General features: G+C 32.8%; 1 protein-coding gene across 1 annotated transcript in view; it reads left to right on the top strand.

Annotated features, from left to right (window-relative positions):
• The first annotated feature begins 1,795 nt into the window (after positions 1–1,795).
• The window catches only part of LOC138128102 (polycomb group protein Psc-like), a 33,741-nt gene continuing 23,463 nt past the window's right edge, over positions 1,796–12,073 (top strand). The window contains exons 1-2 of the mRNA XM_069044292.1: positions 1,796–1,821; positions 3,628–3,796. Coding sequence (XP_068900393.1) covers positions 1,811–1,821; positions 3,628–3,796 — 180 coding nt within the window. The 5' untranslated portion in view covers positions 1,796–1,810. The remainder of the gene's footprint in view (positions 1,822–3,627; positions 3,797–12,073) is intronic.

Raw genomic sequence — 12,073 nt, 5'->3', positions numbered from 1 at the left:
AGAAAGTTGTGTCCCGGTTTTAGAAATGAATTCTCTTTTTTTCCAAAAAGAATTTTCTTTTTTCAAAAACAATTCTCTTTTTCCAAAAAGAATTCTCTTTTTCCAAAAAGAATTCTCTTTTTTCAAAAACAATTCTCTTTTTCCAAAATGAATTCTCTTTTTCCAAAAAGTTGTGTCCCGGTTTTAGAAATGAATTCTCTTTTTTTCCAAAAAGAATTCTCTTTTTTCAAAAACAATTCTCTTTTTCCAAAAAGAATTCTCTTTTTTCAAAAACAATTCTCTTTTTTCAAAAACAATTCTCTTTTTCCAAAATGAATTCTCTTTTTCCAAAAAGAATTCTCTTTTTATTCAAAAAGAAATCTCTTTTTGTTTAAAAAGAAATCACTTTTTGTTCAAAAAGAACACTTTTTGGCAACACTGTGAAGATCAGACCGTCACAATGAAGAACCGAATCCAATTGACGACGTTTACTTTGGATTGTTCTATGTTTTCTAAAGCAAAAAGGGAAGATTTCTTCGCCAAATTTGCGCTTTCGAAGCTTTCGTAAAACCGTCTCTTCTTCGTTTTCTTCAGACGATGATGATAATATTTGCCGGAGAGATAACAACGACAAAAAGTGTTTGTGTCGGAACAATTCACGAATACATTAACTCGAGGACGAGTTCACCTTGAGGAATTTTCCGAAAAGACACATGCACGCAAAAAACGTTATTCATACAATATGCAAATGTAAACTAGATGAGAAGATTAACCGCCTCAATTCCTATTTGCATTTCACATCCAAATATAACACCCGACTCTTAATTGAGAGGTTGGCAAATAAACGATGATTAATACCTGAACAACTTGTTTTCGTGGTCGTCCACTTGACCACGCGTCCAAATATTTAAATCGAGCCGACAAATTCAAATCAATAAATACTGCCGGGCGAACAGGTGAAGAGCTGCGGGGCGAGGCTGGACCCCTGCCGAACGCCACACCAAAGAATTTTCATAGTATTGCAATTTTTTTGCTCAACACGTTTTTGGTTTTTTTTTTTAATCTCAACAAAAAAATTGTATCTTGTCCCTTTGTGTGCTAATAAGCTTTCGTCGATTCCGAAGCTTCATTACTCTTCGTCGCCACATTTGAGCTTTCGTATCGATCGTCGCTCGCGCTGGTGCCTTTGATCCTTTTATTATTAAGTCCCTGATGTGAGCTTTTTAATGTTGTCCTTTAAAGGGAATGTCCAGGGTGGAACCAGAATTAATACATTCTCGTTTGTAAACTAAATAAATACCTACTGATTTTAATAAACACGCATTTATTATAATCAGTTTTTTCTTGTTATTCGTAGGACCCAGAGAGCTTGTCCAGAAACTTTTTAAGAGATCAAGAACTCTCACAGAACACGTGACGACTTGTGTTGGCAAAATGGCGCCAATTTGGCGCCGCGAGATGTACCTACACCTAAACAAGTCAATTAAATTTTGCGCTTGTTTATTTTGAAAACTTATTTTCTTATCTGGGTCGGTGCTGAGTAAACAACAACCACGACGTCATCAGATGCGCTTTGGAGCCTTGTTAAATGAATCACTGTGTATATCCGCGTGTTGGGAAATTCCCGCGATAAATAATTTGTGATAAAAAATGTGAATGTCAAATAGCGTTCGATCGTTCGTCGGTGTATTTGAGGAGAGTGCATTTTTGTCGACGTCATTCTGTAATAACCCAATAATAGCGGATGTAACAAGGGAACAGACCGAAAATCGAAGCGGAACCGATTTCAATAAAAGTGAAGGATCATCGTGCCGTATCGAACGAAGAGGGCATGGAGAGACGGTAATAATAAAATATCGCGTTCCGACGCGATAAATTCGGTGATAACGTGGGTGTTGCAAAACGAATCAAAATATTTTATCTCGTTATCGTGACAATTAAATTGCGGGACGATGCGATTTTGATTGATTGTTATTTGTTGTTTTGTGCGTGTTGCGTAAAAGTGATATAAAAAAAAAACCAAAAAGAAGATTTATAATCTTGTCAAGACTGAATTAGAAACAATACAAATAACAATCTTGTTTAAATTATATTTTTTTTAACGTGCCGCTGGAGTCACTCCCTCCATCCAGGCTTAGTACGCCACTGATTTACATCTTCTTTATTGACATTCTTTCTGCTATTCCAGATCACAGTAAAATTTATAGTAGGCCTTTTCTGTGGATACGTAGCAGAGAATTTGTTGGATGATTTGGGCTTAAAAAAGATGGCTGCCCGGTGGGTACCGCCATTTTTAATCTCCATTCAACAAGTCGACTTTGAGGAATATTTAGCAATTATTAGTTACGGTGTGAATACATTTCCGCTCTATTCACCAGATCTAGCCCCTAAAAGACTACGAGATAACAATTTGCAAAAAAACAATAAAAAAACATCCAAATATATTTTTCTTTAGGTATTTGCTAAAATATATTCGAATGTTCTTGATTTTGTGATCATTTTGTACAGATGCATTTTTCTCATGATTTAAATGACGACATTACTCGCAGCGTGTAGAAATGGTTGCGAGTAAAATTTTCCACTTTGCGCATGCTTGTCAAATGACAACTAAATTAAACTGTCATTTGTGTTTGTTATGTTGATTTATTAATGAACTTACTTGATCAGTTATTTACATTATCGTAGAACAAGTAGTACAAAGTGTACCTAATACGTGCGGCAAGGCGTATTTCACACTCGTGAGAAATTGGCACTTTACGCCACTCGTTACACAATACACGTTACAATATTGTAGGTGTTTTTGAAATGGACGTACGAAACGGTTTTGGGGTGTTGGGGGGTTCCAAAACGTTCAGCAAACACTTTCTTAATTAAGTGTAATGCATGGGATAAAATTAGCCTTTTCCTCTTTGATTATTTTTGTTGAATGAAAAATATATGGAAAAGGAAAAAGTGGCAAAGACGTTGCGTATCACGAGCGGCTCCTGATGAGGTCCTTCCGAAAACCAAAACAATGTTCCATTTTAATTTGTAAAATTTAATCTAACGCGAGTGTTTACAATTCACATTTTATTATTGTTGCGAAGCTACTAGGACTAGATTATTAATCACCTTTAGTTCAGCAGTGTCCTGGAAATTTCCAACAATTTTTTAGATATCTATTTTTATCTCGAAAACTAAAAGATGTTTATTAGATAAGTATGTATACCAAATTTTTATTAACGATTTATACCAGTTTTTTTCGTACGTGTATTTTAAAAACATCGACTATGATTCCTTATACGATTTATCATCAACAGATATTGAACAACAAATATTTTGATCATTTTTTCTAATTTATACAACGCATTGTTGAGTAACGTCTTATTGTGTGATTCATTGGCGTTAGGTAATTCAGTTCATTGTCACACTAGTGAGGTAATGAATTCATTACCCAACTCATTTTATTTGCACAAATAATGAAAAAATAAAGTTATCAAAATTTGTTTAAACAACACAACAAAACTATAAATATCAGTTAAGCATGATTTGCATTTAGACAAATTAACGCCAGACGAGGTCACCCCTAACAAAATTTTGCTAACAAATAACTTTTAATGCTTGATTGTTAATGTTTGTTGAAGCTTCCATATTTTCTTTTTCTTCCAGAGTTCTAGAAGCTATTTTTGTTTTTGTTTTCGCGAGAGGTGTAAATCTACCCCTTGGCAGCTGTCTTCGCCCTCCAACCAGCATGACAGTTGAAAAGTCCGCTCCTGAGTCTGCAAGTGATGACGTAGAGACCTCAGCAAACGATCCCCTCTACATTCTTTGTGAATTGGTAATGTGAGAAACGAAGCAATAATCTCTGGCATCTTCCCAAATGTATTTATTCTAACATGATATTTAATACATTTGCTGTTTCTATATTCGACAAAAAAGCGTCCGTGATCTGTATAGTTCGGTCAAAGTGCAAGATATTTTCAGTCACAATTGTCGAGACATTTTTGTTTTCTTATTTGCTGTTAGTAAAAGGAAAATCAAAAATATTATATTTTTAATTAGTTACGTTTGCATACTTTTTTCTTTCTCTTCAAAATGGTCATGAAATGACTGTACTTATTAATATTCACTTGTTTCTTCACAAATTTCATTGCCCGCGACACTGCATAATAGGCCGAAAGATAATGTTTGTAAAGGCGGCCTTATAACAAAGCAACAATTGGCAACATGTTAACAAGTGTTGCCACTGTAGCGTGCGACCGTGCCACAAAAATAGCCTGTTGCTGCCTGTGGCACGTCTATCCACAACAAGTGGAAAAGTAAGCAAAATTGAATGGTCAAATGAAAAAACAGTAATGTTTATTGAGGACTAGCTTTTACCCGTGGCTTTGCCCGCAAATTTCAGAATGTTTTAAAATTATGTTTCTACTTTCATGTATTGTGATAAACGCAGTAATTTCAAAATGAAGTTTGTCTTTTTACGAAGAATAATTAAAACTTTACTGTAGACTACTTTTTTCTTCGATTATATAAACAAGAAGATCAATACGATAAGAAACTAACACTATGATCACTTACCAATTCATGAAAATACGCCAACATAACACTTTTATTTTCAGTTGTAACCTTATTTAGATCTTCCTATTGTTTGATTGTCTCGTTTGATTTCAGATACCTGCCTTTTGATTTTTCCGGTATTAAACTATTTGAAGCTTGTTCTGCTTTATTTAAGACATCTTCCGGTAAAACACAATCATTCAAACACATTTTGCGAAATTGCTACTTTTACAAACAAGCAAATGTAACTATGACACCTGAACATATCATGCAAACGTGATTTCCAACTCGAAAAAACTTTTTTTGTGCTTAACAGGCTTAAAAATGATAATAGGGGTTGCTTTTTGTGGGTGTCAAGCGGCGAAGGTGACGATATACTCAGAGGATGAAATAGGGGTGAAGCGGCGAATGTGAGGGTATTTCCAACTCGAAAAAAACTCTCTTTTTTTCTTAACAGGGTTGAAAATGATAGTAGGGGTTGGTTTTTGTAAAATTAAAGTAGACAGTAATTTTCTTCTTGTTTTGAAGATCAAGTGTACAAAATTTCATCAAGATCGGAGTAAAAGTGTAGATTTGCATACAAAATATACAAACAAACAGACATTCAGTTTTATATAAAAAAAATAAACACTATAAAATAATAAACGCTATAATTGGTATTTACTTTTAAAACTTCTTTCTCGCTTCTGCTGTTGCAAAAGACGTAACTAGATTAGATACGTCTAAACTTTTTGCCACTTTGTTTTCTATTGAAATAATGGCCAGATTAGACAGTCTTTGTTGGGTCATTATGTTTCTTAAATAATTCTTAATTAATTTCAGTTTGGAAAAGAATCGTTCTACAGAGGCCACTGTTATTTCAGAAAAGCTACTGCTTAAGGAAATTTTTTTTATTAAAATAAAGTTTAACAGATCTTTAACAGAACTAATTTCTGAAATATCGTTTTTAAAACACTGTTTAAATGTTAGTATGTACTTGTAAACAAATTGATTCGGAAATGTCATTTTTATACATGAGGTGGAATTCTTGACACATTTTATGTAGTTCATCGTCTGATGTATTTAATAAAATTTGAGTATGTATTTAAAATTTGAAATGTTTTATTTAGGTATATAGGAAATACTATTTGATTTCGTTTCTATTTGTCTACAGTCCTTAAAAAAACATTAATCCTAAAAAAATCTTCGCCTGTTTCAATTTGGTAAGAATTACGAGATTCGTCAAAAAAAAGTTTTGGTCGAGAAGCTCTTTTTTGTATAAATTTTGTTGATGTCCCCCACTTTGCAGCTAACGTTTTAGCTGTATTGTTTAATTCAACAAATTGCGTGCGAAGTTCTTTCATTTGTTGATATGTGAAAAGTTTTGCGGCTTGGCCAATATTTTGATTTTCTCTTTGTAATAATTTAGATACAACATCTATAATAATTTGTAATATTTTACTTTCTAGAACAATCAAAAATACCGTTTCATATGTTTCCAATGTTTTTTTTAAAGCTTTAGCTTCATCAATTTCGGCTTTTAATTTTGAAGTTAAAATTATTTTTGTTAGTGTTTTTAAAATATCTGAATACTTGTATCGCTCTGCATGCAGAGCATCGTGTCGTGTAGACCACCTCGTAGGCACAAGTTTTTTTAATTTTATTTTTTTAATATCTTTGTCGAAATATACCTAATAAACCCCATCTTAAAATACTATTACCAAAATAGGTATAAATCTTTTCAACAAAATCAAAAAAATTTCTAACTGTCTACATTTTTTACGGCATCGTTTAAAATTAAATTTAAACTATGAGCCGCACAATGAACATATGGGGCATTTTCAACTTTTTTTGAAATTTTGGCTTGAACGCCATTGTAAATATCACTCATAATTGCTGCTCCATCATACCCCTGCCCACGTAATTTATTAATAGAAATATTTAAATTATTAAGTGAGATATTATTTTATTCGATATTGTATCTGCAGATTGGTTTTCGACAGGAACAAATCCTAAAAACGACTCGTTTATAATAATCTCTGTTACAACATTATTTGAGTGCACAATTTCTACATAACGAAATACCTATTAAACTTAACTGGTCAACTTTGGAGATATCTTGAGTACTGTCAATAATAATGGAATAAAATGAACTTGCATTAATTTTATTAACTAGTTCTTGTTGAATCGAATTAGCTAATAAATGTATTACTTCATTTTGTATATTTGGGCTTAGATAAGTAACAGATTTTTTAGTTCAATTTTCTAAAAGATTTCGTAAAACAGGGTCGTATTTAGAGAGAAGATTTATAACAGATAAAAACATTCCCGGATTTTTTGAATCAATATTTTCATTATGTCCACGAAAGGGCATGTTACAGGAAGCCAACAAAAGTGAAACATCAATGACACGTTTCAGAATTTTTTTTCCAAACTGAAATTTCTTCAAGAATTACTTTTTGATTTTCAGAGTCAATTGTTTGTTCATAATTTTCCTCATGTCGTTTAATTACTTGGTTTAAATGTATCCAATCGTTAAACCCTGTACTTAGAGCATTTTGTTGCTTCGAAAATAACTAGCAGGGCTGACAATAACATTTATCAAGTAATTTGAAATAACAGAACCACATTCTATCAGTCTTTATTCTTGAAGTACTAATTTTTGTATAATAAAAATCTGAAAATTTTCTATTAGTTTTATCTTTTTGGTATGGGCCGAGATGTCTGCAAAGTCCATTTGAAATAATAAAATGCTTATCTGCATCTGTCAAACCTGAGGTAAAACGGCCACGGTCTGTAATATGCGCATTATCTATTTCTATACTTTCCGAAGAAACTAAAAAAAAAAAAACATATACATACCTACATTATTTTTTAATCTATATATATATAAAACTGAATGTCTGTTTGTTTGTATATTTTGTATGCAAATCTACAGTTTTACTCCGATCTTGATGAAATTTTGTACACTTGATCTTCAAAACAAGAAAAAAATTACTGTCTGCTTTAATTTTACAAAAACCATTTCAACCATTTTCAACCGTGTTAAGAAAAAAAGACAGTTTTTTCGAGTTGGAAATACCCTCACCTTCACCGCTTCACCCCTATTTCATCCTCTGAGTATATCGTCACCTTCGCCGCTTGACACCCACAAAAATCAACCCCTATTATCATTTTTAAGCCTGTTAAGCACAAAAAAAGTTTTTTCGAGTTGGAAATCGCGTTTGCATGATATGTTCAGGTGTCATAGTTACATTTGGTTGTTTATAAAACTAGCAATTTCTCAAAATGTGTTTGAATGATTGTGTTTTACCGGAAGATGTCTTAAATGAAGCAGAACAAGCTTCAAATAGCTTAATACCGGAAAAATCAAAAGGCAGGTGTCTGAAATCAAACGAGACAATCAAACAATAGGAGGATCTAAATAAGGTTACAACTGAAAATAAAAGTGTTATGTTGGCGTATTTTCATGAATTGGTAAGTGATCATAGTGTTAGTTTCTTATCGTATCTTATGTTTATATAGTCGAAGAAAAAAGTAGTCTACAGTAAAGTTTTAATTATTCTTCGTAAAAAGACAAACTTGATATTGAAATTACTGCGTTTATCACAATACATGAAAGTAGAAACATAATTTTAAAACATTCTGAAATTTGCGTTAAAATAGTGTAAAATAGTGTTAAAATACGAGTAAAATTAATTTTATGTTACGGATCTTTTGTGTAGATTGCTCTTCAAAAGTTGATAATATTTCCAATTCTGAATCCGCAAGTTGTTTATTTTTTTCTCTGATATTGAAATTTTATTGATATAATCAACAATTAATTAACCTTACCATCAAAATATTCTGTACTTTTTCCAATACCAGAAGTAGACGGTTCTGGATCAGGTGTACTCCGTGTACTAATTTGAACACTAGCCACATCACTTTTTTTTGTTAAAATTGTATCTATCAATTTTCGGTAGTTTTTTCATTTTTTCCTCAATTTAGAGTTTTTGTTCTTTTTGAAACTAAAAACATTTTTAACGAAGTCATTGTCAAGGGTTATTATACGGCGATGACCTTATCGCCGGTACTTCCCCGAAAAAAGCTGAAGTGGTTTGGGTAAACATTTGTTAGCCCGTATTCCTGATTTATTTAGACAAATTTAAATTATGTGCAACGTAAAGAAAATCCAATGTTTCTGTTTATTTTTTCGGGACAAGTGAGTGTTTTTTGTGAACAAGTCTTGGTGCTTGTTGCGGGGTAGAGCCACCCTTTTCCCAAAGAAAGACGACCACCCCTGCGTGGGAGAATGAGACGACATTACCACAAACTGTAGTATACCTACTACTTGTTGCCAACTGTTGCCTTGGTGTTAAGCCGTCTTCAAGGAACACTTTCTCATAATTAATTTTCAATTGCTGATTTATTTGTTGTAGATGGATATGTTTTGTCAGACAGTTAAAGAAAACTTGAGAAAGATTTATGTTTGTGACCTTCTTGTATTCTACCGTTGGGGTGAGAGTCTAAGACCATAACAAATCTGAACTGTTTTTGACCGCGAGACCCATTTCATAATTCCAAATTAGTCCAATACGAGCTGTGGAACAGTGCAAAGCCCAATAACTTCCCATAAGAGATAGTGCTGTTAATTTACACAATGTGAGTGTATCACTGTTTTGTTAGTGTTGTGGTGAGTCTATCATCCATTCTAATAAATTGATTTTGATGATTACACAAGCCTGCACTGATTTCGATGTTTGCATAAAATTGACAGTTTCTGAACAATTTCGACCCCCTGATTACGAAAATGATTTTGGTTTTGCGCTATCACGTCTAGTTTTTTCACAAATTGTTTTTTCTTAAAATTGAAATGTTCACCTAGAATGAATGAATTATTTCAAAATTTCGATATTGTAATATCGGACAACAATATGGATATTCGAAATTTCCTTGTTTTATTTGCGAGTGGGACTGCCGGGCACGATACAAGCATTGGACTCAAAAGATGTGGCCTTTAAGAACTAGACTTGTACCGGGAAGCAATAATAAAAAATAATTTAGTTGTATCCTAAAAAAGTAGTATTAGGTACCACCAATGCATATCAAACTTTGTTTGATGAAGCAATTTGTAAAGCCTCTTGATAAAAATGGACAATGTTTCAAGTATTAATGTACAAAGTTACCAGATCTCTCCAATGCCAAATGAAAAGAGGTTAGGACCTCAAATAAGATCTTTGTACAAAGGTAATGATTTTCAAAATTCTATGAATGTTGTTGAAAGGAATGCCTGGACGGCATTTAAGAACGTCATAGAAAAATTGCTTGGAAATCACAAAGATGAAGACTACGAAAATATTGTAAGAATCATGTTTAAAAATTTTCACATCTTGGGATGTAATATGAGTTTGAAAGTGAATTTCCTCTTTTCGCACTTAATCTTTTTCCTAAAAATCTTGGTGCTGTCAGCGAGGAACAAGGGGAACGTCTTGATCAAGATATAAAACAAATGGAGAGGTCATATCAAGGAAGATGGAGCGTATCAATGATGGTAGACTTTTGCTGGATGTTACAGCGCGATGTACCCAAAAAAAATATACAGCAGGCAATCAATTAAAAGAAGTTTCCTCACAAAGCGTTAAAGATGCCATTCTCATAAGGAATAAAAAAATTAGTTAGATTATTAACCAAGAATTATTATAAACATCTTATTTTCCTAAATAAATTGCATAATTTTTTTTTGTTAATTGTGAAAAAACCTGACGTGATACAAAAAAATGAATTGTATTTTTGTAATCAGGACTCCAATGTTATACAAAATCAGTTATCAAAATCAAAACATCGATTAAAAAGTTTTGTTTTGCAGGCCTGTGTTATCATGGTATGGTGCGTGTATGATTTTATATGATTGCCGCTACGTGTTTGAGCCACAGTTATATACCGTGAGATCGAAAAAAAAAAAATAGAGTAGGCGCTGACCAAAAATTTCAGTTGGCAATTCGTTAAGATTTCAATTATTTTTCGGTTTATTCACTTATTATTAAAGATACTATGGTTTACATATCATTATGCATTTAATTTCACCCTGTATATTATACAGTTATTGTGAAACGCAATGTATTCCTATTTTTCAATGTAATTCTGCTCTGAAAAATTCCAGAAATATTTTCCAAGTTTCCGACCACTTTTATGACGACGTTTACCAAGCCGGAAGAAAACCATACAATTATTTAGAGAAAACTAAGACTTGGACTATTAGGTACCTATTCATATTTTTGTACACATTGCGCGCCCAGTACAATCAATTGTCTGTTGTTCTTCACATGTTTTGTTTATTTTCCCGGTAGCTCGTTTTGACGTTTTCCATAATCCAATAAATTTTGAAATCTAATTTAGTCGAACATGACCGCAAGTTAAATATTTGCGAAATAAGTTACACTATCTTTGATAACACCATCACGTAATATCGCAAATACGTGCATGCACGCATCAAGGGTAATTTATAAACCCAGCTAGGATTTATGATGTCACTGATGTGTCAGAAATTAAGCTGCACTCGTAAATATGCACATCAATAAATGTTAGAACGAGAGGGACAGGAAAATTTTATCTGGACTTGTTTAAACTAGTCCAGAATTTTAGGCAGCTCGGTGGAATAGTGAGTAACAAAATCCGCATCTTCGTTTCTTCTTGAATGCTTCAGTACTGTGAAGAAAAAAACTGAAGATCTCATTGGTTGGTGTTGTGCAACGTCCAGTTCCAAGCTCTACAACTGACAAACTGTTTTTATTTATCTTGCCCAGCAATACATTTTGTATTTCTGAAAGTTGTAAATTCTTAAACACAAGTACAGTAATAAAATTCATAACTGTTTCCTATTATTTGATATTTAACAACCGATTGTCGAAGCAATCAGATCGTAAGATTATTTTTTGTACAGTTAGTCCTGTGCAATAATATATTTTAATAAATAAAAAGAAGAATGATAATAATATAATTATAATAACTAAATTTTCATAAATACACACAATGAGATCACGTGACGAAGCAACTGTGTGAGTCTAGTGGGCCGTGAAAAATAAAGGTCGAGTCGTAGATTGATTCGTACCGGTAGAAACAACTCTCAAAATTACCTAGATGGTATAATTTTTTGTTTGCTTTGTAATGAATATTATGCGTCTAAAGTTGGCATTCTTCCAAAGCGTGAAATGAAGTACCTACCTACTTTATTTTACACTTTGGGAACTTTATTTCACACTCTAGTACACTTGCACATAACTAAGTTTTGCTTAATTTGCTACACAAATAAAAAAAGTATTTTTTGCGCACGGGATTACAAATCTCGCTGCGCTCGTGCCTGTAAACCTCCCACTGCTGAGAAACGTACACTTATTAGAATTTGAAACGTATTACCAGTGAAGCTTGGAATAAGCGGCGAATTTATGAATGAAAATCACGTGACAGTTAACATACAGGTGTCCCAGAGTTTCGAAAATGCTCCATAACTTGTTTGTTATTAAAGATATCAACTTTTAGTTTTTTCTGGATGATAGCTACGCTTCTACTGCACATTCGGAAAATATTGCGGTATATACAG

The sequence above is a fragment of the Tenebrio molitor genome, chromosome 4, assembly GCF_963966145.1.
Source record: "Tenebrio molitor chromosome 4, icTenMoli1.1, whole genome shotgun sequence".
NCBI lineage: Eukaryota > Metazoa > Arthropoda > Insecta > Coleoptera > Tenebrionidae > Tenebrio > Tenebrio molitor.
The sequence above is the reverse complement of the archived record's forward strand: the minus strand, read 5'-3'. Positions and strand labels throughout refer to the sequence as shown.